General features: G+C 47.4%; 1 protein-coding gene across 2 annotated transcripts in view; it reads left to right on the top strand.

Annotated features, from left to right (window-relative positions):
- Positions 1–25,854, top strand: part of cadm2b (cell adhesion molecule 2b) — a 302,946-nt gene that overhangs the window by 204,461 nt on the left and 72,631 nt on the right. For both annotated transcript variants that reach the window (XM_063050208.1, XM_063050209.1), the window contains exon 5: positions 18,948–19,118. In XM_063050208.1, coding sequence (XP_062906278.1) covers positions 18,948–19,118 — 171 coding nt within the window. The remainder of the gene's footprint in view (positions 1–18,947; positions 19,119–25,854) is intronic.

The raw sequence follows: 25,854 nt of genomic DNA on the forward strand, positions 1-25,854 counted from the left end.
TCTCCATCTCCCCCCTCCCACCCCCCTCTCCCTCTCCCACCCCCCCTCCCACCCCCCTCTCCCTCTCACCCCTCCCACCCCCCTCCCCCTCCCCTCCCACCCCCTCTCCATCTCCCCCCTCCCACCCCCCTCTCCCCCCCACCCCCCCTCCCACCCCCCTCTCCCTCTCACCCCTCCCACCCCCCTCCCCCTCCCTCCCACCCCCTCTCCACCCCCCCTCCCACCCCCCTCTCCCTCTCCCACCCCCCCTCCCACCCCCCTCTCCCTCTCACCCCTCCCACCCCCCTCTCCCTCTCCCCCCCTCCCACCCCCTCCCCCTCCCCTCCCACCCCTCTCCCTCTCCCCCCTCCCACCCCCCTCCCTCTCCACCCTCCCACCCCCCTCCCTCTCCCCCCTCCCACCCCCTCCCTCTCCCCCTCTCCCTCTCCACCCTCCCACCCCCCCTCTCCCTCTCCCCCCCTCTCCTCCCACCCCCTCTCCCTCTCGCCCCCTCCCACCCCCTCTCCCTCTCCCCCCCTCCCCTCCCACCCCCCTCTCCCTCTCCCCCCTCCCACCCCCTCCCCCTCCCCTCCCACCCTCCTCTCCCTCTCCCCCCTCCTCTCCCACCCCCCTCTCCCTCTCCCCCCCTCCCACCCCCTCTCCCCCTCCCCCACCCCCCTCCCCCTCCCCTCCCACCCCCTCTCCCTCTCCCCCCCACCCCCTCCCCCTCCCACCACCCCCTCTCCTCCCCTCCCACCCCCCTCCCCCTCCCCTCCCACCCACCCTCTCCCTCTCCCCCCCTCCCACCCCCCTCTCCCTCTCCCCCCCTCTCTCTCTCTCTCTCCAGACATCCCACCCTGCAAAAGCTCATTTCAGGGAGGTAGCACCATCAATTTGTGGGAGACTCCTGGAACTTCTGGGAGAGGTGGGATGTCTGCAATAGAGTAGCCTCTTAGCAGCCAGCCAGCTAGTTTAAATAACGTTAGTTATGCTAATGAACAAATGACACTTGTTAAACTCACCTCAACATGTCTTTTACAGTCTTAACCCATCATGGGCAATAGAAAAGTCACCGTTGCAAACAGTGCAGCGAGCAACACTGTCATTATTTTGACCCCTATTAGGCAGGGGTACACTTTAGGGTAGTCTGGGGTGACGTACGTTTTATATTTTTTTGGAACACTCTACCATGCTTTCTCTCTCTCTCGTGGTTGCTCGCGCGCTCTCTCTTGCTTGCTCTTGCTCTCTCTCGTGCGTGCTCTCTTTCTCGTGGTTGCTCGTGCTCTCTGTTGCTTTCTCTCGCTCACTCTCAAAAAAATTGATTTCCGTGATATTGTGTATAATTTGCGGGCATCAGGGAGCCATCAGGAAGTTCCGGGAGAGGTGGGATGCCTGCTCTCTCTCTCTCTCTCTCCCCCCACCTCTTTCTAAACTAAAAGAGTGGTGTGGATAAAGATAAAGTAAAAGCAAAAGAGAAAAGCGAGAGTGGAGTGAAGAAAAGTGTAAAAGATTGTAAGATTTTTAAGGCACAATGAGTGTAAGGGCACTCTATCTGAATGCCTGTGGTATTTGAAACAGTGTACAGTGAACTTGTGGCACAAATCAGTGCAAAGGGGTTTGAGTTAGTGGCCATCACGGAAATGAGGTTGCAGGGTGGAGAGGACTGGGAACTAAATATCCAAGGATATCAGGTAATAAGGAAGGATAGGTAGGAAGGTAAGGAAGGTGGGGTAGCACTTTTAATTAAGGATGAGATCAGGGCGATAGTGAGAGATGATATAAGATCAAAGGAGCAAAATGTTTGAATCCATCTGGGTTGAGATTAGGAACAGTGAAGGGAAAAAAATCACTGGTGGGAGTCACTGAATAACAACATTACAGTGACACAGGCAATAAACCGAGAAACATCCAAGACATGTAAAAATGAAACAACAGTTATCGGGGGACTTTAACTTGCACGTAGATTGGCTGAATCAAGTTGGTTGAGGTAGTCTTGAGGAGGACTTCATAGAAGGCATCCATGATGGCTTTCTTGAACAGCATGTTACTGAACCTACAAGGGAATGTGTTATCTTAGATCTGTCCGGTGCAATGAGACAGGTAAAATTAGTGATCTTGTAGTTCGGGATCCTCTTGGAAATAGTGGTCACAGTATGACTGAGTTTCTCATACAAATGGAGGGTGCAATAGTTCAATCAAAAACCAGTGTATTATGCCTAAACAATGGAGACGACAATGGGATGAGGGAGGATCTGGCTCTTGTAGACTGGGAACACAGGCTATATGGTTGAGGAAGAGATTTTTCATGGTGCTCAACAGAAGTTTAGTCATAGTCATAGTCAGACTTTATTGATCCCAGAAGAAATTGGTTTTCGTGACAGTTGCACCATAAATAATAAATAGTAATAAAACCATAAATAGTTAAATAGTAATACGTAAATTATGCTAGGAAATAAGTCCAGGACCAGCCTATTGGCTCAGGGTGTCTGACCCTCCAAGGGAGGAATTGTATATCCCAGTTAAAAGCAAGGACAGTAAGGGTGGGGAGAGCCAGCCTTGGATAACTAAGGAATTAAAAGAAGGCATCAAACTAAAAGCTCGTGCATGCAAAGTCACAAAGAATAGTGGAAACTGGAAGATTAGGAAGAATTTAAAAAGCAGCAAAGAAGCACTAAGCGAGCAATAAAGAAAGGGATAATAGATTATGAAAATAAACTGGCACAAAATATAGAAACAAATAGTAAAAGTTTTTTTAATTATATACAGTGGAAAAAGTGGCTAAAGTGAATGTAGGTCCCTTGGAGGGCAAGAAGGGGGAATTGATATTGGGTAATGAGGAAATGGCAGAGGCTTTGAATGACTATTTTGTGTCGGTCTTCACGGTGGAGGACACGTCTAACATGCCAAAGAGAGATGTTATGGATGTGAGGACCTCAATACAATGGCTATCACTAAAGAGGTAGTGCTGAGCAAACTTGTGGGCCTGAAGATCGACAAGTCCCCTGGTCCTGATGGGATGCATCCCAGGGTACTGAAAGAAATGGCAGAAGATATAGTTGAGGCTTTGGAGATAACTTACCAAAATTCTCTGGACTCTGGGTAGGTTTTGGTGGATTGGAGGATGGCAAACGTCACGCCACTTGTCAAAAAAGGATGTAGGCAAAAGGCAGGTAACTCTAGGCCAGTTAGTTTAATATCTGTAGTTGGGGAAATGCTTGAAGCTATCATTAAAAAAGAATTAGCGAGGCATCCAGAAAGAAATGGATCCATCAGACAGACACAGCATGGGTTCAGCAAAGGCAGATCCTGTTTGACAAACTTGCTGGAGTTCTTTGAGGATATAATGAGCGCAGTGGATAGAGGGGAATAGATGGACATCATTTACTTGGATTTCCAGAAGGCGTTCGATAAGGTGCCGCCTAAAAGACTTATCCATAAGAAAAGGTTGCATAGAGTTGGGGGCGATGTATCAGCATGGATAGAGGATTGGTTAACTAATAGAAAGCAGAGAGTTGGGATACATGGGTGTTACTCTGGTTTGCAGTCAGTGGTGAGCGGTGCTGGGCCCACAACTTTTCACAATATACTCTAACGAACTGAAAGAGGGGACCAAGTGTAATGTATCTTAATTTGCTGATGACACCAAATTGAGTGGAAAGGCAAATTGTGCAGAAGATACAGAGAGTCTGCAGAAAGATATGGATAGGTTAAGTGAGTGGGCAAGGGTCTGGCAGATGGAGTAGAATGTTGGTAAATTTGAGGTCATCCACTTTGGAAGGAAAAATGGAAGATCAGATTATTATTTAAATGGTAAAATATTGCAGCATGCTGTTGTGCAGAGGGACTTGGGATTCCTTGTGCATGAATCACAAAAGGTTGGTTTGCAGGTGCAGCATGCTATCAAGAAGACAAATGGAACATTGTCCTTCATTGTCAGAGGGATTGAACAGAAGAACAAGGGGGTTATGCTGCAACTGTACAGGATACTGGTGAGGCCACACCTGGAGTACTGCGTGCAGTTCTGGTCTCCTTACTTGAGGAAGGATATACTGGCTTTGGAGGCAATGCAGAGGAGGTTCACCAGGTTGATTCCAGAGATGAGGGGGTTCGACTATGAGGAGAGATTGAGTTGCCTGGGACTGTACTCACTGGAATTCAGAAGAATGAGAGGATATCTTTTAGAAGCATATAAAATTATGAAAGGGATAGATAAGATAGAGGCAGGAAAGTTGTTTCCGCTGGTAGGTGAGACTAGGACTTGGGGTCATTACCTCAAGATATGGGGGAGTAGATTTAGGATGGAGATGAGGAGGAACTGCTTTTCCCAGAGGGTGGTGAATCTGTGGAATTCTCTGCCCAATGAAGTAGTGGAGGCTACCTCAGTAAATATATTTAAGTCAAGGTTGGATAGATTTTTGCACAGTAGGGGAATTAAGGGTTATGGGGAAAAGGCAGGTAGGTGGAGATGAGTCCATGGACAGATCAGCCATGATCTTATTGAATGGCAGGGCAGGCTCGATGGGCTGGATGGCCGACTCCTGCTCCTACTTCTTATGTTTGTAGGTAGATCAATCAAACCTTCCCTCTCAGCCTTCCATTATCTATCACCCCTGTGCCTATCTGAGGTCTCTTAAATGTCGCTAATGTATCTGCCTGTACCACCACCTCCAGAAGGATGTTCCACAATTCACCTTAAAAATTTACCCTCGGTAATAGCCAAATATGAGCAGCTGGTACAATCAGAAGTCCTGGTGATGCGACTGCGGATGCCAGGCAGACAATCTCTGGAGAGTACTGATAGTGGCTGGGGTCACCCGTCTGTAGAAGCATTGCCCAGAAAACCACTTCTATCGAAAAAAGTGCCAAGAACCATCCTGGTCCAGACTGGTGGTGTGCTGCAGGGATCACGGCTGTTTGTCATCTGTATCAATGATCTGGATGATAATGTGGTAAACTGGATCAGCAGATTTAGGGATGACACCAAGGTTGGGCGTGTAGTGGACGGTGAGAAATGCCATCATGGCTTGTGGAGCAATCTACATCAGCTGGAGAAATGGGTAGAAAAATTACACACGGAATTCAGTGAGGACAAGTGCGATGTCTTGCACTTTGGTAGGACCAACCAGGATAGGTCTTACACAGTGAACGGTAGGGCACTGAGGAGTGTGGTAGAACAGAGGGATCTGGGAATACTGATCCATAATTCATTGAAAGTGGCATCACAGATAGATAGGGTCATAAAGAAAGCTTTTGGTACATTAGCTTTCATAAATCAAAGTATTGGGATGTCAAAGGCTGAGGGGGGATTCAATAAAGTATACAAAAATGTGGGGGGTCTGGACAGGGTAAATGCAAGCAGGCTTTTTCCACTGACATTGGGTGGGACTGCAACCAGAGGTCATGGGTTAAGGGTGAAAGGTGAGAAGTTTAAGGGGAACATGAAGGGAAACATCTTCACTCAGAGTGTCATGAGAGTGTGGAATGAGCTGCCAGCACAACTGTTGCATTCGAGCTTGATTGCAACGCTCAAGAGAAGATTGGTTAGGTACATGGATGGTAAGGATTTGGAGGGCTGTGTCTCAGTGCAGGTCGATGGGAGTTGGAAATGGTTTTGGCATGGACTAGATGGGCTGAAGGGCCTGTTTCTGTGCTGTACTTCCCTGTGATTCTATGACTCTATGATCACCCACATCATACAACACAACACATAATAACACCACCCTGGGAAAAGTCTCTGACTATCTCCTTGATCGGTGCCTCTTGTCATCCTGTACACTTTTGTCAAGTCATATCTCATCCTCCTTTGCTCTAAAGAGAAAAGTACCTAGTTTGCTCATGTATTCTCATAAGACATGCTCTCGGATCCGATCCTGGGAATGCTGTTGACTGGATTGCAATATCTGTGAGGAAAGGCAGTGTTTTGATCTCCTTTATAACCACACAGGCAATCATTCAATAAGGCCTGATTTACCAGTGCAGAATGCTCTTGCTGCCTCCCCCAGCCAGCATTCTAAGCTGCCCCCTCTCCTTGCCTTCGAGAGTGGGCATGGTAGCCCAGCTAGAGAGCATGTTTCCGATGGTGAGAGACCAGAGAACACAGCCTCAGGATAGAGGGAAGTCCGTTTAGAATGGAGATGAGGAGGAATTTCTTGAGCCAGAGGGTGGTGAATATGTGGAATTCATTGCTACAGACGGCTGTGGAGGCCAAGTCATTGGGTATATTTAAAGAGGAGGTTGATAGGTTCTTGATTAGTCAGGGTTTCAAAGGTTATGAGGAGAAGGCAAGAAAATGCAGTTGAGAGGGAAAATAAGTCAGCCATGATAGAATGGTGGAACAGACTCAGTGGGCTGAATGGCCTAATTCTCCTCCTATATCTTATGGTCTAATGACTGATTGAAGTAACCAAGAGGTGTGTCTCTGCCTTGCTCACTTATATAAGCAATACCCTCTCCTCTTCACTACAACCTCCCCGGGCGGGCATCCCTCACCCTGCCTGGTCCAGATCCAAACCCACCCAAATGGACCAATGTAATCTCGTGTTTGTAATCATTATAAGTCCTAAATACTTTGATTTATGGAGGCCAATGTGCTGAAAGCTCTCTTTACAACTCTATCTCCTTGTGACACCACTTTCGAGGAATTATGGACCTGTATTCCCAGATTCCTCTGTTCTACCACACTCCTCAGTGCCCTGTCGTTCACTGTGTAAGGCCTACCCTGCTTGGTCCTACCAAAGTGCAAAACCTCACACCTGTCTGAGTTAAAATCCATCTGCCTTTTTTAAGTGTCTGTCTATACTTCTCGCTGCCTCAGTAAAGCAGCGCACATGATCAAAGATCCCTGCCAGACAGAATATTCTCTCTTCTATCCCCTCCCACCAGGCAGAAGATATAAAATCCTGAAAGCACAGAGCACCAGACTCAAGGACAGCTTCTCCCCACTGTCATCAAGATCTAGAGCAGAGCTCTTGTACAATAAGACGGACTCTTGGCCTCACAAGATACCGTGTGCTGATCGTGCACTTCACCTGGCTGTTCTACACTTTCTCTGTAGCTGTAACACTTGATTCTGCATTCTGTTGTTGTTTTACCCTCTTCTACCTAAGTGCACTGTGTAATGATTTGATCTGTATAAACAGTATGCAAGACAAACTTTTCACTGGAGTATGACAATAAGAAGCCAATTGTGCTTCTGATTCGCCAGTGACAGCTGTGAAGGAGAGTCCTCAGAGAGCTGTGTCCACAGAAGCATACCGTTCACACACTGCTCATGTAGTAATCCTTTAAAGAGCACACTTTGACATCAAATCCCCCCCAGCAAACTGGAAGATTATCTGCGTTTTTACTTCTATTCCAATTGCCTTTTTTATGATTATCTCAAATGTTAGCAATAAGGCAGCGATAAATATGTAGTTATCCTTGAAAGTTAGGCTACAGCTAAAACACAGTATGCATTTGTGGTCGATCCCAACATGGTATGCACTTGTGGTCAATACCCTGTAGGGAAAATGTTACCAAATCATAAAGCAATACAGCATGAACACTGGCCCTTTGGCCCTACCGCTCCATGTCACCCAAGTTGCCCACCCACTTAATCCCAATCTCCTGCGATCTTTCCAAGCTCCTCTCCTTAAATGATACTATTGTACCTGCCTCACTTCTTCCTCCGAATACTCTGAATACACATAATTCTCTGAATCACCGAACACAACCACCAGCCTCTACATCTAGCACGTAATTCTCCAAAACTTCTGCCACCTCCAACGGGATCCCACCACCAAGCACATCACATCTTCACCCCTCACCCACTTCCTGCTTTCCACAGGGATCGCTCCCTACGTGACTCCCTTGTTCATTTGTCCCTCCCCACTAATCTCTCTCCTGACACTTATCCTTGCAACCAGAGCAAGTGTTACGCCTGCTCCTACACCTCCTCCCTCACTACCATTCAGAGCCCCAAACTGTCCTTCCAGGTGAGATGACACTTTACCTGTGAGTCTGTTGGGGTTATTGATTGTATCCTCGGTGTGGTCTCCTTTATATCGGTGAGACCCGATGCAGATTGGGAGACCGCTTCGCCAAGCACCTGCGCTCCATCTGCCAGAACAAGTGGGATCTCCCAGTGGCCACACCTTTTAATTCCACTTCCCATTCTCATTCCGATATGTCCATCCACGGCCTCCTCCACTGTCGTGATGAGGCCACACTTGGGTTGGAGGAACAACACCTTATATTCCGTCTGGATAGCCTCCGGCCTGATGGCATGAACATCGATTTCTCAAGGTTCTGGTAATGCCCCCACCACCACACCCTGTTCACCATTGCCATCCCCGTTTCCCTCTCTCACCATATCTACTTGCCCGTCCATCGCCTCTCTCTAGTGCTCCTCCCCCTTTTTCTTTCTTCCATGGCCTTCTGTCTCTTTCACCAATCAACTTCCCAGCTCTTTACTTCATTGCTCCCCTCCAGGTTTCACCTATCACCTAGTGTTTCTCTCTCCCCTCCTGCCACCTTTTAAATCTACTCATCTTTTTTTTCTCCAGTCCTGCTGAAGGACTTTGGCCCGAAATGTCGACTGTACTTTTTTCCATAGATGCTGCCTGACCTGCTGAGTTCCTCCAGCATTTTGTGAGTGTTGCTTGGATTTCAGCATCTGCAGATTTGTTAGTGATTGGACCATCACTTCCCTTGGCAGCTCGTTCCAAATGCTTACCACCTGCTGTGAAAAATGTTGCCCCTCGAGTCCCTTTTAAATCTTTCCCATCAAACCTAAAATCTATCACCCTAGTTTATGACTCTCCTACCCCAGAGGGAAAAAACTATTACCATCTACCTTGCCTGTCATAGAGCCATAGAGTCCGAGAAAAGTACAGCACAGAAACAGGCCCTTCAGCCCATCTCCTCCATGCTAATCGTTTCAACTGCCTACTCCCATTGACCTGCACCAGGACCAGATCTCTCATCATCGTAAACACTTCTGCAAGATCACTGTCATTCTCCTACGCTCTGCGGAATAGAAACCTCTCCCTGCAACCCAGGAGCCCCAGTCCTGACGGCAACTTTGTAAATCTTTTCTGCACCTTCCAGTCTAACCACATGTTTCCTGTAGCAGGATGATCAGAAGTTCTCCAAGTGTGGCTTTGTCAACAACTTACACAACGGCACCGTAATGTCCCCGCTCCTATACGCAGTGTCCTGACTAGTGGAGGCCAGCGTGCTAAACACCCTCTTCACCATACCGTCTATCTATTTATTATTATTATTTATTTATTCTTGTATTTGCATAGTTTGTTGGCTCTTGCACAGTGGTTGAATGCCCAAGTTGGTGCGGTCTTCATTGATTCTGTTATAGTTATTATTCCATTATAGATTTCACGAGTATGCCCGCAAGAAAATGAGTCTCAGGGTAGGATACGGTGACATATGTGTACTTTGATAATAAATTTACTTTGAACTTTGAAACTTCTTTTTACTGTTGCCATCACACCGCCATCATACGTACCAAGATGGTGGAAAACCTGGCCTTCATACTCTTCATACAGATCAGTGCCTTGAGGGAGAACAAGGCAAAACAACAACAGAATGCAGAATAAAGTGTAACAGTTAGACAGAAAGTGCAGTGCCCGTACAGTAAGGTGCAGACCATGACGAGAAACTTTATCATATTAGAGATAATACTGAGGTCAACCTTATCATATTAGGGAACTGTTGACGGGCCTTTTAACCGTGGGAGCAAAGCTGTCTCTGAGCCTGGTGAAACATGTGTTCAGGCTAATGGGTGAGGGCAGAAGAGAGGATGTAGCATCCAGGCTGGGACCACCAGACTCAAAAACAGTGACTTTCCCCAAGCAGCAAGGCTGATCAACACCTCCACCCACTAACCCACCCCTCCGCACCCCCAATCACCACCACTTTATAATCTCCTGTCAGAGTCACCTCATGTGGAGACACTCCTGTGCCTAGCATCACTTTATGGACATGCGTGCAGTCCCCAAGATTCCACATTCAGCAAGTGTAAAGGAGAACAAAATCACTGTTACTCTAGATCCAATGCAACAGCAGGAAAGATACACAAAGGAGAATCAGTGGATGTTGTTTACTTGGATTTTCAGAAGGCCTTTGACAAAGTGCCACACGTGAAGCTGCTTTACAAGTTACGAGCCCATGGTATTACAGGAAAGATATTAGCATAGATAGAAGATTGGCTGATTGGCTGGAGCAAAGAGTGGGAAGAAAAGGAGCTTTTTCTGGTTAGCTGCCGGTATTCCGTGGGGGTCGGTGTTGGGACCACATCTTTTAACAATATATGTCAATGATTTGTTTGACAGATGTGATGATCTTCTGGTTAAGTTTGTGGAAAATATGAAGCTAGATGGAGGGGCAGGTAGTGTTGAGGAACAAAGAGTTTTCAGAAGGTCCTGGGCAGATTGGGAGCATGGGACAGAAGTAGCTGATGGAATATAGTGTAGGCATGTGTATGGTCATTACTCTTCTAATTGGGAAGAGAATTGAAAAATCAGAGCTGCAAAGAGGCTCGGGAGTCCTTGTGTAGGATTCCCTAAAGTTAACCTGCCCGTTGAGTCGGTGGTGAGAAAGGCAAATGCAATGTTAGCATTCATTTTGAGAGGACGAGAATATAAAAGCAAGAATGTAATGCTGAGGGTTAATAGACATTGGTCAGACCACACTTGCAGTTTTGGGCCCCTTATCGAAGAAAAGATGTGCTCTCATTGGAGAGGGTCCGGAAGAGGTTCGTGAGAATGATTCCAGGAATGAAAGGGTTAATGCATGAGCACTGCTTGATGGCTCTGGGCCTGTACTCGCTGGAGCTTAGAAGAATGAGGGTGAATTTCATTAAAACCTATTGAATATTGAAAGGCCTAGACAGAGTGGAAGTGGAAAGGATGTTTCTAATAGTGTCACTCTAGGACCAGAGGGCACAGCCTCAGAATAGAGGGATGTCCATTTAGAATAGAGATGAGAAAGCATTTTTTTAGCCAGACGGTGGTGAATCTGTGGAATTCTTTGCCACGGGTGGCTGTAGAGGCCAAGTCATTGGGGATATTTAAAGCTGAGGTTGGTAGGTTCTTGGTTGGTCAGGGAATCAAAGGTTAAGGGGAGAAGGCAGGGGAATGGGGTTGAGAGAGATAATAAATCAGACATTATGGAATGGTGGAGCAGACTCGATGGGCTGAATGGCCTAATTCGGCCTGTATGCCTTATGGCCTTATGACACCACTCCTGCCCAAATCTCATTCAGGCTGGTAGGGGGAAATGGGCACCCTGACAGGGGTTGTGGGTGAGGTTTGGGGGGTGTAAGGGGACAACTCTCAGTAACAGTGTGATGACGAGCAACAGACCCTTGGCTCATCGTGTCCATTCTTCGTAGCCACCGACTCTAATCCCATTTGCCCACATTAGGTCCAAATCCCTCTCTACACTGTCTGAACGTAGTGATCGCATCTGATTCCTCTGGCAGACACAGCATAGACTCACTGGGCCAGGAAGACCTTTACTGAACTGTGCCTGTAAAACAATATCAGGGCATCGAAGGTGACCGGCGGAAGGCAGGAGAATGGCAGGGTAGTGCAGCGGTTTACACAGGTCCAATTCCCACTGCTGTCCGTAAGGAGTCTGTACGTTCTCCCCTGTCCACGTGAGTTTCCTCCAGATGCTCTGCTTTCCCCCAGCTGTCCAAAGCCCTGCCAGTCAGTATGTTAACTGGTCATTGTAAATTATCCTGTGATTAGGCTAGGACTAGATCAGAGGTTGTTGGCTGGTGTGGCTCGAAGGGCTGGAAAGGCCTATTCCATGGTGTACTTCAATTAGTTAATGAGGGTGGAGAGGAAAACTAAATCAGCCGTGATGGAATGGCAGAACAGACTCAAAGGGCTGAATGGCCTTGTCCCTCTCCTATGTCCTGATTGACTCTCCATGTAAAACTCTTACCCCTCAGATCCCAATTAAATCTACTGCCTCACCCTTTAAGCCCACACCCTCTAGTTTCTCATACCTCTACCCTTGGAAATAGATTCTGACTCTGTGCTTATTATCATTTAAAAAGCCTCTGCCTCCAACGCTCGAGATCAACCCCAGTTTGTCCAGTCTCTCCTTACAACTCATACAGTCTTTCACTGATTCCACTCCTGCTGTTGGATTTGCTGAGTATGCCGGCAAGAAAACATGTCTCAGGGTGACATATATGTACTTTGTTAACAAAACTTACTTTGAACTTTGCACTTTGATATCCTCTAATCTAGCGACATCCCGGTGAACCTGTTCCACACCCTTTCCGAAGCCTCGACATCCTGTACACAGTATTCCAAATGTGGTGTGAGTATATGCATCGAGGTCTCTGTAGGAGGGGAGTTATATTGATCTCAGAGTAGCTTGAAAGATCAGCCAGCACTGACGGGCCTTCCCATGCTGGAGTGTTCCGTGTTCATTGTACACTATCTACCTCATCCAGCGCCTTTCTCCCAGGGCAGCAGCGGCCACTATCAGTGGGCATCCCTTTAAGGTGATCCAGGGTAAGTACAGGGGGGATGTCAAAGTTGCTTTTTCACACAGAGAGTGGTGGGTGTGTGGAACACCCTTGCCAGGGGTGGTGGTAGAGGCAGATACATTCACGGCATTTAAGACACTTTTAGACGGACAAATGGAGTGTTATGTTAGGTTGATCTTGGAGTAGACGTAAAGGTCGGCACAACATTGTGGGCTGAAGGGTCTGTACCGTGCTACTCTGTTCCATGTTCATTATCAATCCGATTTCTGAACGGACAAGGAATCCATAAATGCTACCTGACTGCCGTTTGTTCTCTTTTTATTTCATTTGCTACTTAATTAAATTAATTGCATTATATATATAATGTAATTATATATATATATTTCTTATTGAAATTGATAGCTTTTAAAGCTTTATTGCAGTGTACAGCTGCCACAAAACAACACATTTCTTTCACGACGTACTGCATGCCGGTGATTTTAAAGCGGATTCTGACTCACAGACATCAGCGGCTGGATAATTACAAGGGGATTGAAGCAGCGTAATGATTGTGCAAGGTCACTACTCACGCCTCACTTTCATCTAGTGGTGTTTGAAATACTTTGACAATTTGTGCTTCTTCACTATATTTGCTCTGTCGTGGATATGGTTAATGTTGGGAGAATTAGCAAGAGCTGTCTGAATGTTAATATCATTCCAGATCCTCCATTATACAAGTCATAGCATTCCTACTCTCTCCTCTCTCTATCACACTCTCTCCTCTCTCTCTCCTCTCTCTATCACACGCTCTCTCCTCTCCCTATCACACACTCTCTCCTCTCTCTCTCCTCTCTCTATCACACACTCTCTCCTCTCCCTATCACACACTCTCTCCTCTCTCTATCACACACTCTCTCCTCTCCCTATCACACACTCTCTCCTCTCTCTATCACACACTCTCTCCTCTCTCTCTATCACACACTCTCTCCTCTCTCTCTATCATACACTCTCTCCTCTCTCTATCACACACTCTCTCCTTTCTCTCTATCACACTCTCTCCTCTCTCTCTATCACACACTCTCTCCTCTCTCTATCACACACTCTCTCCTCTCTCTCTATCACACTCTCTCCTCTCTCTATCACACACTCTCTCCTCTCTCTATCACACACTCTCTCCTCTCTCTCTATCACACTCTCTCCTCTCTCTCTATCACACACTCTCTCCTCTCTCTATCACACTCTCTCCTCTCTCTCTATCACACACTCTCTCCTCTCTCTATCACACACTCTCTCCTCTCTCTCTATCACACACTCTCTCCTCTCTCTCTATCACACTCTCTCCTCTCTCTATCACACACTCTCTCCTCTCTCTCTATCACACACTCTCTCCTCTCTCCCTATCACACACTCTCTCTCTCTCTCTCTCTCCTCCCTTGCGTGCGCATGTCAAGGACAATTTCAGAAGAGCTTTATAGCAGATAGAAAGGGTTTGATTTTAACAGCCTGTGCATCATTCCCGGAATCTCTCATAAACCAGTACTCCATCATTATCTGCACATCGTATGCATAATGTTTATAATTAAGTGATTTTTCAGTTGGCTGGGTCTTTAATTCGCTGTAACACCCAATTTCTGCAAATATTATCCAAACAAGTTAAGACTCTGCTGCCAGCCTCATTAGTTACCTGATCCCATCTGTTTGGCAAGCAACCGGACAAATGAACAGGGCAGCCTCCCCTCCATGGACCCTGCCTCGGTGAAACAGCCAGCGTGATCACAGACCCCACCCACACCCACATTCTCTCCTCTCCCCCCGTCAGGCAGAAAGAGCAGACTGCCAGGCTAGCTTCAATATCGCCTTTGTAGGGCTCACATCGTAGGAGCAGCAGTCACCGGGCAGCACCAGCAATCGGTGACCAGGGTTCAATTCCCAATGCTGTCTGTAAAGAGTTTGTACGTTCTCCCTGTGATGGCGTGGGCTTGCACCGGGCGACCCGGTTCCTTCCCACGTTCCAAAGAATACGCACGGGTGAGGGTTGGTGAGTTATGGACGTGCTATGTTGGCACCGGGAACACAGTGACTCTTGCGGGCTGCCCCCAGCGTATCCTTGGACTGTGTTGGTCGTTGACACAAACTGATTCATTTCACTGTGTGTTTCGATGTACTTTTGATATCCAAAACTCATTTGATCTCAATCTCTCGAACAGAATATTAAAGGTGAACTCTTCACCTCGCTGTGACCCTTGCACATTACTTGTCTACCTGCACTGTACTCTCTCTGGAGTTGAAAAAGTGCATTCTGATTGTTAAAAGGCCAAACAGATTAGATATGGGAAAGTTATTTCCCAGGTAGCGCAGTCCAGGACAAGAGGACACGACTTCAGGATTGAAGAACATCCATTTAGGACAGAGATGCGGAGAAATTACTTTAATCAGAGGGTGGTAAATCTGTGGAATTTGTTGCCACGAGTGGCTGTGGAGTACAAGTCATTGGGTGCATTTAAGGCAGAGATAGATAGGTTCTTGATTAGCCAGGGCATCGAAGGGTATGGAGAGAAGGCAGGGGGTGGGGATGACTGGAAGATTGGATCAGCCCATGATTGAATGGCAGGACAGACTCGATGGGCCCAATGGCCTGTGTCTGCTGCTATATCTTATAGTCTTATGGTCTTAAATCCAGGGTAAAATGCATAAAATGCTGGAGGAATACAGCAGATCAGGCAGCATCTATGGAGAGGAATAAACAGCTTCGGGCTGAGACCCTTCATCAGATCTGGAAAGGAAGAGGGAAGACACCGAAATAAAAAGGTGGGGAGAGGGAAGGTGGCTAAGATGGCAAGTGATGGATGAGACCAGGTGAGAGTGAAGGTGGGTGGCTGAGGGGGGTGGAGGGCGAAGTCAGAAACTGGGAAGTGATAGGTGGAAGTGGTGAAGAAATCTGATAGGAAAGAAGAGTGGACCAAGTCCTGATGAAGGGTCTCGGCCTGAAACGTCGACTGTACTTCTTCCTAGAGATGCTGCCTGGCCTGCTGCGTTCACCAGCAACTTTGATGTGTTGCTTGAATTTCCGGTATCTGCAGAATTCCTGTTGTTTGCAAGATACAAGACTGAAGTTTATTTGTCACGTGTACATTGCAATGTAATGTGTTGCTTGCGTTAACAACCAATAGATCAAAGGGAAGGAGTAGGGGAAGGTGATGGGCTGAGAGGGGAGCCAAGAGGAGTGATAACCCCTTTCCTTTCCAGTCCTGATAACGGATCTCAGCCTGAAACATCAATTCTTTATTCTCCTCCATAGCTGCTGATCTCCTCCAGTATTCTGACCGTGTTGGCAACTATAATTTATACAAGAAAGGGAAGAAAGTCTGTGCAGAACAAGACATTAGTGCAAAGATGCCCTGGGAGTGTCTGATAGGACAGTGTAGAGGGAACTTCACTTTGTATCTAACTGTCCCTACCCTGGGAGTGTGTGATGGGACAGTGTAGAGGGAGCTTCACTCTGTATCTAACTGTCTCTGTCCTTGGTGTGTGTGATGGGACGGTGTAGAGGGAGCTTCACTCTGTATCGAACTGTCCCTGTCCTGGGAGTGTGTGATGGGACAGTGTAGAGGGAGTCTCCCTCTATATCTAACTGTCCCTGCCCTGGGAGTGCGTGATGGGACAGTGTAGAGGGAGCTTCACTCTGTATCTAACTGTCCCTGTCCTGGGAGTGTGTGATGGGACAGTGTAGGGAGTCTCCCTCTATATCTAACTGTCCCTGTCCTGAGAGTGCGTGATGGGACAGTGTAGAGGGAGCTTCACTCTGTATCTAACCTGTGCTAAACCCTGGCTTTACTGGACTCCTGTATAATTTTATACCGTGTCTGGCCTGTGTGCCTCTCGGCAGAGTTTACAAGAACTTTGCTGCCGTGCTTTGTATCTCAGGAGTAGTGTTTGCCTTCCACAACTTGATGTGGCAGAAGTTCATTGTACAACTGAGAAATGGCATTGTACACTAGTGGTGGATGCAGCCTAATGCACCACAGGTAAAGCCCTCCCCACCATCGCTCACATCTACAAGGAGCACTATTGCAGGAAAGTGCATCAATGTCCAGCATCAGGGACCCCACTTTCCAGTTATGCTCTCTTCTCACTGCCTCCACCGGGAAGGAGGTACAGGAGTCTTAGATCCCGCACCACCTGGTTCTATGCTGTAGTACTTTATGACCATGACTCTGAATAAGCAATAGATATCGAGAACATGAGATGAAGTGTCCTTGAAAGTGAGTCCATTAGCTGTGGGAACAGTTCAGTGATGAGGTGAGTGAAATTGAGTGAAGTTACCCCTCTACTTTAATAGCCTGATGATTGAGGGGCAATAACCATTCCTGAACCTGGTGATGTGGGTCCTGAGGCTCCTGCACCTTCTTCCAATGGCAACAGCAAGATAAGAGCATGACCTGGGCGGTCGGGATCTCTGATGATGGATGCTGCTTAACTGTGACAGCATTCTGAATCTGTGTCAATGTGTTCAACGGTGGTGGTGGGGGCTTTACCTGTGATGGACTGGGTGGTATGTACTACTTTTTTGGAGGTTCAGGGACAGTTACTACCCTTCAACCATCAGACTCCTGGACCAGCGTGGATAGCTTCACTCACCGTAACTCTGGACAGATTCCACTACCTACAAACTCACCTTCAAGGACCCTGAAACGCATGTTTGCAGTGTTATTTATTTTTATTTTGACAGTTGGCTTTCTTTTACACATTGGCTGTTTATCTGTCTTTATTGATGCATAGATTTTCATAAATTCTATTGCATGTCAAATAAACTGCTCTGGGGCTTCCAGCCGGGTACTGGCATCGATTGTAACCAATGTTTTAATGACAAACTCTACCATCTTCATCAGGGGTGATATCTCAGCTTGTCTAGTCTGGTGGTATTTATACCCCCGTCATCCATCCCATATGATTGGTTAATCCTCGTCCAATCAGGTTTCTGCTGTCCTACCTTGTTTACAATCAAATTCCAGTTCTTACTTAGAGTGAGATCTTGGTCTTTGTGAAAATTCTTTTCCTCTGGTTTTATTTTAATGGCTTCCTTCACCAGGCAGTCCCAAAAGCCATTGGTGTGTCACAATAATTCTGTGCTGTCGAAGTCAATCCTGTGCCAGTTGCGAATGCTGATTTCTCCAGGTGACCCAGATGGATGCAGCTCCTGTGCTGCTTGGTGTGAGTTTCCATCGTGTGTCCTGCCTGGCCAGTCTACGCTGCTCTGCATTCACAGGGAATCTGTAAACGCAGGTCTGGGACTCAGGATTCCCTGTGAATACGGAGCAGCATTTATCAGCCAGGCAGGACACACGATGGAAACTCACACCAAGGAGCACAGGAGGTGTCGCCGTTTGGGACCTGGAGAAATCGGTGGTAGCAGAACATTACATTCGCAACGGGCATCAGATTGACTTCAACAGCACAGAATTACTGTGCTATGCCAATGGCTTTAGGGACTGCCTGGTGAAGGAAACCGTTGAAATAAAACTAGAGGAAAAGAACTTAACAAAAACAAAGGTTTCTGTCATCCTAAATAAGAACTGGAATTGGATTGTAAACAAGGTGGGACAGCAGAAACCAGTTTGGATGAGGTCTAACCAATCAGGAGGGATGGACAATGGAGGTATAAATACCACCGGACTATACATGCCCAGGCATCTTCCCTGATGCAGGTGGCAGAGTTTGTAATCAAAACATTGGTTAAAATTGATGCCTTTACCCAGCTGGAAGCCCAAGAAAAGTTTATTCGTCATATACGCCGAAAAAGCACTAGATCTTTTTTCTCTATTGTATGTCTTTATTTCCTGTAAATGCCTGCAAGAAAATGAGTTTCAGGGTAATATATGACGGCATATACGTACTTTCAAAGTTCAAAGTAAGTGTATTATCAAAGTGCCTGTATGTCACCATATACAGCCCTGGGATTCATTTTCTTGTGGGCATTCACAGTAAATACAAGAAACTCAATGGAAACAATGAAAGACCCAACACCCAACAGGACAGACAAACAACCAGAGTGCAAAAGACAACAAACTGCAAAATTAGAAGGAAAGAACAAAAAGATCATTGATTACTGAATGAATTAATTACATGCAACATACATCAAAGTTGCTGGTGAACGCAGCAGGCCAGGCAGCATCTATAGGAAGAGGTGCAGTCGACGTTTCAGGCCGAGACCCTTCGTCAGGACTAACGAATGAGTTAGTCCTGACGAACGGTCTCGGCCTGAAACGTCGACTGCACCTCTTCCTATAGATGCTGCCTGGCCTGCTGCGTTCACCAGCAACTTTGATGTATGTTGCTTGAATTTCCAGCATCTGCAGAATTCCTGTTGTTTGCGAATTAATTACATAGTACTTTGACTTTGAAGTTGTTGTCGGCCATCATTTCTATGTGTTAATCTTCCTCTGGGAGAAGAGCTGCGACTGATTGTCTGACCCTTCTCTTCCAGATGTGCCCTCTACGAAAGAGCCCGACTCCAAGGGGAAGACGTTCACTGTCCGTAGCACCCTGAGGCTTCCGGTGAATCGAGATGATGACGGTGTGGCCGTGAGGTGCAGTGTGGACCATGAATCACTCAGATCATCGCCACAGGTGGCCACACAAATTCTGAACATTCAGTGTAAGTGCAATCATCTTCCTCTGTCTCAGCAACACACACTGCCTCCAGCCTGTGTATCCAATGTCTCTCCAAGAGGGAAAGAAAGATTGGCTTTATTATAGTCATTTAGAGAGACAAGAAACTACACCACCCCAGCAACCCACCTATTTAATCTAGCCTAATCGTGGGACAACTTACAATACTAACCCATACAGCTTTGGACGGTGGGAGGAAACCCATAAAAACTCCTTACAGACGGCTCTGGAATTGAACTTGAACTCTGAGGCTCGAGCTGTAACGGTGTTGCACTAACCACTATGATACCGTTTCATATACACACAGTGACGAGTTTATTCAGTACCCCGCTACCCAGTAAAGTGGCCACTGAGTGTATGTTTGTGATCTTCTGCTGTTGTAGCCCATCCACCTCAAGGCTCGACAAGTTGTGCATTCAGGGATGCTCTCCTGCACACCACTGTTGTAACGTGTGGCTGTCTGAGTTACTCTTATCTTCCTGTCAGCTTGAACCATTCTCCTCTGATCTGTCTCATTAACAAGATGTTTTCACCCACAGAACTGTCGCTCACTGGGTGTTTTTTGTTTCTCACACTATTCTCTGTAAACTCCACTTTGTGCGTGAAAATCCCAGGAGATCAGCAGTTTCTGAGATACTTAAACCACCCAAACTGGCACCAACAATCATTCCACAGTTTAAAGTCACTTAGAATCTCTTAGATTCTTTCCCATTCTGATGTTTGGTCTGAAAAAAAATAACTGAACCTCTAGACCATGACAGGAAGAAGGTAAAGTCAAATGTATCAATATTAGAGTGAGTAAAGGGAATTACAGAGGCATGAGAGGAGCTGGCCAAAGTTGATTGGAAGGGGTCACTAGCAGGGATGATGGCGGAACAGCAATGGCTGGAGTTTCTGGGGGCAATTCAAAAGGCATAGGGTAGATACATTCCAAAGATGAAGAACCATGACTGACAAGAGAAGTCAAAAACAGCAGAAAAGCAAAACAGAGAGCATATAATAGACCAAAAATTAGTGGGAAGTTAGAGGATTGGGGAACTTTTAAAAACCAACAGAAGGCTAAAAAGCCATAAGGAGAGAAAAGATGAAATATGAAGGTAAGCTAGCCCAAGAGGACACCAAAAGTCTTTTCAGATATATAAAATGTAAAAGAGAGGTGAGAGTGGATATTGGACCACTGGAAAATGATGCTGGAGAGGTAGTAATGGGGAACAAAGAAATGGTTAATAATTATTTTGCATCAATCTTCACTGTGAAAGACACTACCAGGATGCCAGACATTTGAGTGTGTCAGGGTGCAGAAGTGAGTGTAGTTACTATTACTAAAAGAAGGTATTTGGGAAGTTGAAAGATCTGACAGTAGATAAGTCACCTGGACCAGACGGTGTACACCCCAGGGCTCTGAAAGAGGAAGCTGAAAAGATTGTGGGAATATTAGTAATGATCTTCAAGAATCTCTAGTTTCTGGAATGGTTCTGGAAGACTGGAAAATTGCAAATGTCACTCCACTCTTTAAGAAGGCAGGGAGGCAGATGGAAGGAAATTATAGGCCAGTTAACCTGCTTTCAGTGATTGGGAAAATGTTGGAGTCTATTGTTAAAAGCTGTAGTTTTGGAGTATTTGTAGGGACGTGATAAAATAAGCCAAAGTCAGCATGGTTTTGTGAAGGGAAAATCTTGCTTGACAAATCTGTTCAGATTCTTTGAAGACAGAACAGGCCGAATAGACGAAGGGAAGTCAGTGGGTGTTGTTTACTTGGATCTCCCAGTGGCCACCCATTTTAATTCCATTTCCCATTCCCATTCCAACATGTCTATCCATGGCCTCCTCTACTGTTGCAATGAGGCCACACTCAGGTTGGAGGAGCAACACCTTGTATTCCATCTGGGCAGCCTCCAACCTGATGGCAAGAAACATCGATTTCTCAAACTTGCAGTAATGCCCCCCACTCTCCTCTCCAACATCATACCCAACAATCTGTAAAAGATCATCTACCTTATTTCTTATACTCTGTGCATTTTGAATGCTATATTTGCTACCCTTTTTGATTCTGCATTCCTACTGCACTGATACTCACCCTGCTGGCTGCAACTTTGTCCGGTCACCTGCCTGCCCTTCCTGACAGTCTGACTGCACACTATCTTTACTTTTTTACCATCTGTCCTATCTGAAGCCCCTTCACTCTGGTTCCCACCCCCCACACCCCCAGTTTAAATGCTCCCCAACAGCTCTAATGAACCTGCTGTGAGAATATTAGCCCCCCCCCCCCGGATTTAGGTGCAACCAGTCACTTTCCCCCAGAAGAAATCCGAATGATCCAAGAACCTGAAGCCCTGCCCCCTGCACCAACTTCTCAGCCACACATTTATCTGCCAAATTATCCTGTTTCTACCCTCACTAGTGTGTGGCACAGGCAGTAATCCAGAAATTACTACCTGGTGGGTCCTGCTTCTCAGCTTTCTGCCAAGCTCTCTAAATTCTCTTTTTGGGACATCGTTGCTTTTCCTTCCTGTGTCATTGGTACCAATATGACCAAGACATCTGACTGCTCTCCTCCCCCTCCAAAGCGCCATGGACGCGATCCGAGCCATCCCTGACCCTGGTTCCTGGGAGGCAACATACCATCCGGGTGTCCAGTTCACGTCCACAGAATCTCCTGTCTGTTCCCCTGACTATTGAGTCCCCTATCAGAACTGCTCCCCTCTTCTCCCTCTTTCCATTCTGCAGCACGGACCATGCTCAGTGCCAGTAACCTGGTCTCCGTGGAAGCATATCCCCCACAACTGTATACTTATTATTGAGAGGAATCAGCATGGTGGGGGGAACGTCGACTCAGACCAGGAGAGGACTGGGTCGGGCATTTTCATGCCTTACAAGGCGCAGATTGGAAGTCTGTGCTAACTGCTTATTCACATTTCCATTTCCCCTGACAGTCACCCAGTTACTCGTCTCCTGCAACTTTGGGGTGACTACTTCCCTGTAACTCTGATCGATTATGTCCTTTCTCTCCTGTACAAGCTGAAGGTCATCCAGCTGCTGCTCCAGATCCCTGACACGGTCTTCAAGGAGCTGCAGCCAGATGCACTTCACACAGATGTTCCCTGGGAGACTCTGGGTCTCCAGGACTCCAACATCTGGCATGAAGAACACACAATAACCATTTAAACTACACTAAGTACCCCGACACAGTAAGAAAAAGAGGGAAGCTTAACAGAAACTTACCTGGACAACCTACCCAGAGTAGAAGCCTCTCCTGAGCCAAAGCCTGACACTCCCACTCTCACCACGAGCCCATTCCCGACAATGGCCGCTCCTCTTGTCTGTTCTGCAGTTTTATTTACTCCTCTCTGTGCTGCTCCCACCACTGATTGGGCCGCCAGAATGACACCGAACACCCGCGAAGCTCTCCTCTTAAATGAGCGCCACCAACCTGCGAGAAACAAGGGCATGTTGCCCTGAAATGGAAGGGGACTAATATCTCTACACTCTGTTTTGGAGGATTTAAACTAATCTGTCCAGGAGTTGGAAAGCTGAGTAGTAGTTCAGCAGGAGGGGATAAAAATGTAGAGGATGAGGCTGCTCCAGTGGACGGGGCAGATGGAGGCCGACTGGGGGGCATTGGGACATCGATAAATTGGTTTATTGTCATAAACCAATGGTGTAAAACACTCCCTCCCTCTGCCTGCCTGCAGATCCCCCTCGGGCAAGGTGTAGTACCTGCTTAGCCTCCCCCCCCACCCTCCCAGTGGGAACAGGGGTGGGTGGTCGTGTGAGCAGCCAGGGAAGATCACAAGTCCTGGTCATGTGACCACTGATGCCAGGCAGACAATCTCTGAAGAGTATTGATAATGACTGGAGTCACCCGTCTTGTAAAGACACTCTCCAGATGGCAATGGCAAATCACTTCTGTAGAAACATTTGTCAAGAACAATCACAGTGATGAGACCATGATCATCCACGTCATATGATGTGGATTGTTGCATGTAGTGAGACACAATGAAAAACAGTCTTGCATACTGTTCATACAGACCAGGCCGTTACACGGTGCATTGCGGTAGAACAGTAACAGAATACAGAATGAAGTGTAACGGTTACAGAGAGAGTGCACTGCAGGCAGACAACAAGGTGCAAGGTCACAATGAGGTAGATTGTGAGGTCAAGTTCATTTTATTTATTAGCCACAACCAGAAGTCTGGATGAGAGCTGATTTGTCCCTTTGTGTAAGGAGGGCAGTAGGAATATGCCATTTATCCCCTTCCACCCTCCACCTTAACCAGCACCAAGAGGAGAAAAACTGCACCTCAGACACTTCGGTCGACTCCCAGTGTCCTTTCTCAGAGAGCATTGCAGAATTCCGTGGACCCTGTAGGAAGGAATTCCCTTTGGTTATGATCCCCCAGAGCTGAGAAAAGTACCTGATTAGACTCATCCTCGCCAGGGAACAACCACTCCCCCACCCTCTTCCCCTCAACCTCCTCATCTTGTGGCAGTGTAGACCAGGTTTATGAAACCCTCACAGCATCACTGACATTCCAGTGAGCTCATCAGGAACTCCTGAAGGAACTGTGCATAAAGGTGGCCCAGGACCCCGGTGGCGTCTGACGCAGGAGGTCAGATCTTCTGTTGAGACAATGGTTTGGCACCACAAGCTGATCTCCCTCCCTGTGTCCTCTCACATCTTCAAACCTTAGAACCTCCTGTCTCCTCTCTGCCCTTCTGTGCCGATGTGCTTCCTGCCCTTCTGAAGTCTCTGTGACCCTCCTGACCCTTCCTCAGGACCTGACCCCACTCACCATCCCACTCACCATCCCTCCCTCTCGCTCCCTCCTCTCCCTTCTTCTGTCCTGACATGCCTCCTGCCCTTCCAAAGTCTCAGTGAACCTCATGACCCTCCTGCTGTACCTGTTCCTTCTCACCATTCATCCTGACCTTCCCTGCCCCTCCCTGTCCCTCTCCACTACCACCTGTGCTGTGCCCTCTGTGATCCCATCTAGTCTGTACCCTGTTAATGGTCCCTCTGCCCAGAGTGCTCAGATCCACGTAGCCATCGCTGTTGATTCCACCTCTGACCGTGAGGTCACCTTAAGCTGTTTGTACGTTAACATCCAATCCCATTACAGTCACCTCTCCTCCAATTCCATTCCTATCGATCCCTATCTCTCTCTTCATTTCTCAGCAACCCATCCATAGAATCCATACTTTAATTCATCCCTAATTATCCTCTAGTTAATCCACTCATTAAGCCCCTTCTTGAGCTGAAATAGCTCCCATTGGATTGAGATCCCCAGTCCCTGAGCTGATAGAATCGGCAAGAGTTCCCATTACACTGGGATTTCAGCAGTATTTCACCAGTCCCTGAGCAGATATCCACACTGTAATCCCCGATACACACTCGGCGTTCCTCCACTCAGTGCAACCAGTCGTCCTGTTCAAATATTCCACTACCTTCCCAGACCATGCCATTGGGGTACAGGACCAACACACACACACACACACACACACACACACACAGCCTGACTGGGGAATGGGTCTCTCTCCCACACACACACACACACTTAAATTTAAAGTCTTGTGGGACCATGGATCTGCGCCTGGAAAGTCTTCTCTCTCCAGGGCGCAGGCCCGGGCAAGGTTGTATGGAAGACCGGCAGTTGCCCATGCCACAAGTCTCCCCTCTCCACAACACCAATGTTGTCCAAGGGAAGGGCATTAGGACACATACAGCGTGGCACCAGTGTCGTCGCAGAGCAATGTGTGATTAAGTGCCTTGCTCAAGGACACAACACGTTGCCTCGGCTGGGGCTCGAACTCACGACCTTCAGGTTGCTAGTCCAATGCCTTAACCACTTGGCCACATGCGCGCGCGCGCGCACACACACACACACGCACACACACACACACACACACACACACCCACCCCCTGACCGTGGACTTACCCTTTCATTGCCTGTCTCCCTTGCCTGGCTGTTGAATGTGGAGATGAGGATGGAAGTCAGGTGCAGGGTGAGTCAAACAGCTCCAGACAGGGGTTTGGAGGATATCAGTGTGCAGACGAAGACAAGGGCTGTGAGTGGGAGGGGTGGGGTGGGGTGGGGAAGTGAAGAGGTTGGGGAAGGAGTGGGCTGTGGCCAGCAGTGATTAACAGGCCATTCTGCCTACTGAATCAGTACTGTCTCACACAGCAGTCCTATTTGCTGCAAAATCCCCCAGTAACCTATTCTCCCCCATTCAAAACACCTCCACCTGCATTCTGTCTCTGCATACCCGGGGACAAAATCCCCCAGTGATCTATTCTCCCCTCATACCCATCATCTCCCCCTGCACTCTGTGTCTCACCTGCACACAAGGGGACAATTTACAGCGGCCACTAACCCAATGCCCTGCACACCTTCATTGGGGATTGAGTATCTGTTGGGCTTACGTTGTAATTGCAGGAGGATATTGGGAAACGGAGCTGTGTGGAGGTGTGTGTGGAAGACTGCCTCAGAAAGTGGGTAGGTGTCAGGAACCCTCCCCTCATTGGACAAGCACTTAATGCTCCACCGCCTGTTGGACAGGCTGGGAGGAAGGGGGTTGCGGTGGATGGACCACTTTCACACACCATGGATTCATATTCAAGTTCCAGTCTATGGTCATCGGACTGTAACCAAACGAAACAATGTTCCTCTAGACCGCAGTGCACCCACAAAACATATCACACACAGCACAAAAAACAAAATATT

This window comes from Mobula hypostoma, chromosome 6 (assembly GCF_963921235.1).
Source record: "Mobula hypostoma chromosome 6, sMobHyp1.1, whole genome shotgun sequence".
Lineage (NCBI taxonomy): Eukaryota > Metazoa > Chordata > Chondrichthyes > Myliobatiformes > Myliobatidae > Mobula > Mobula hypostoma.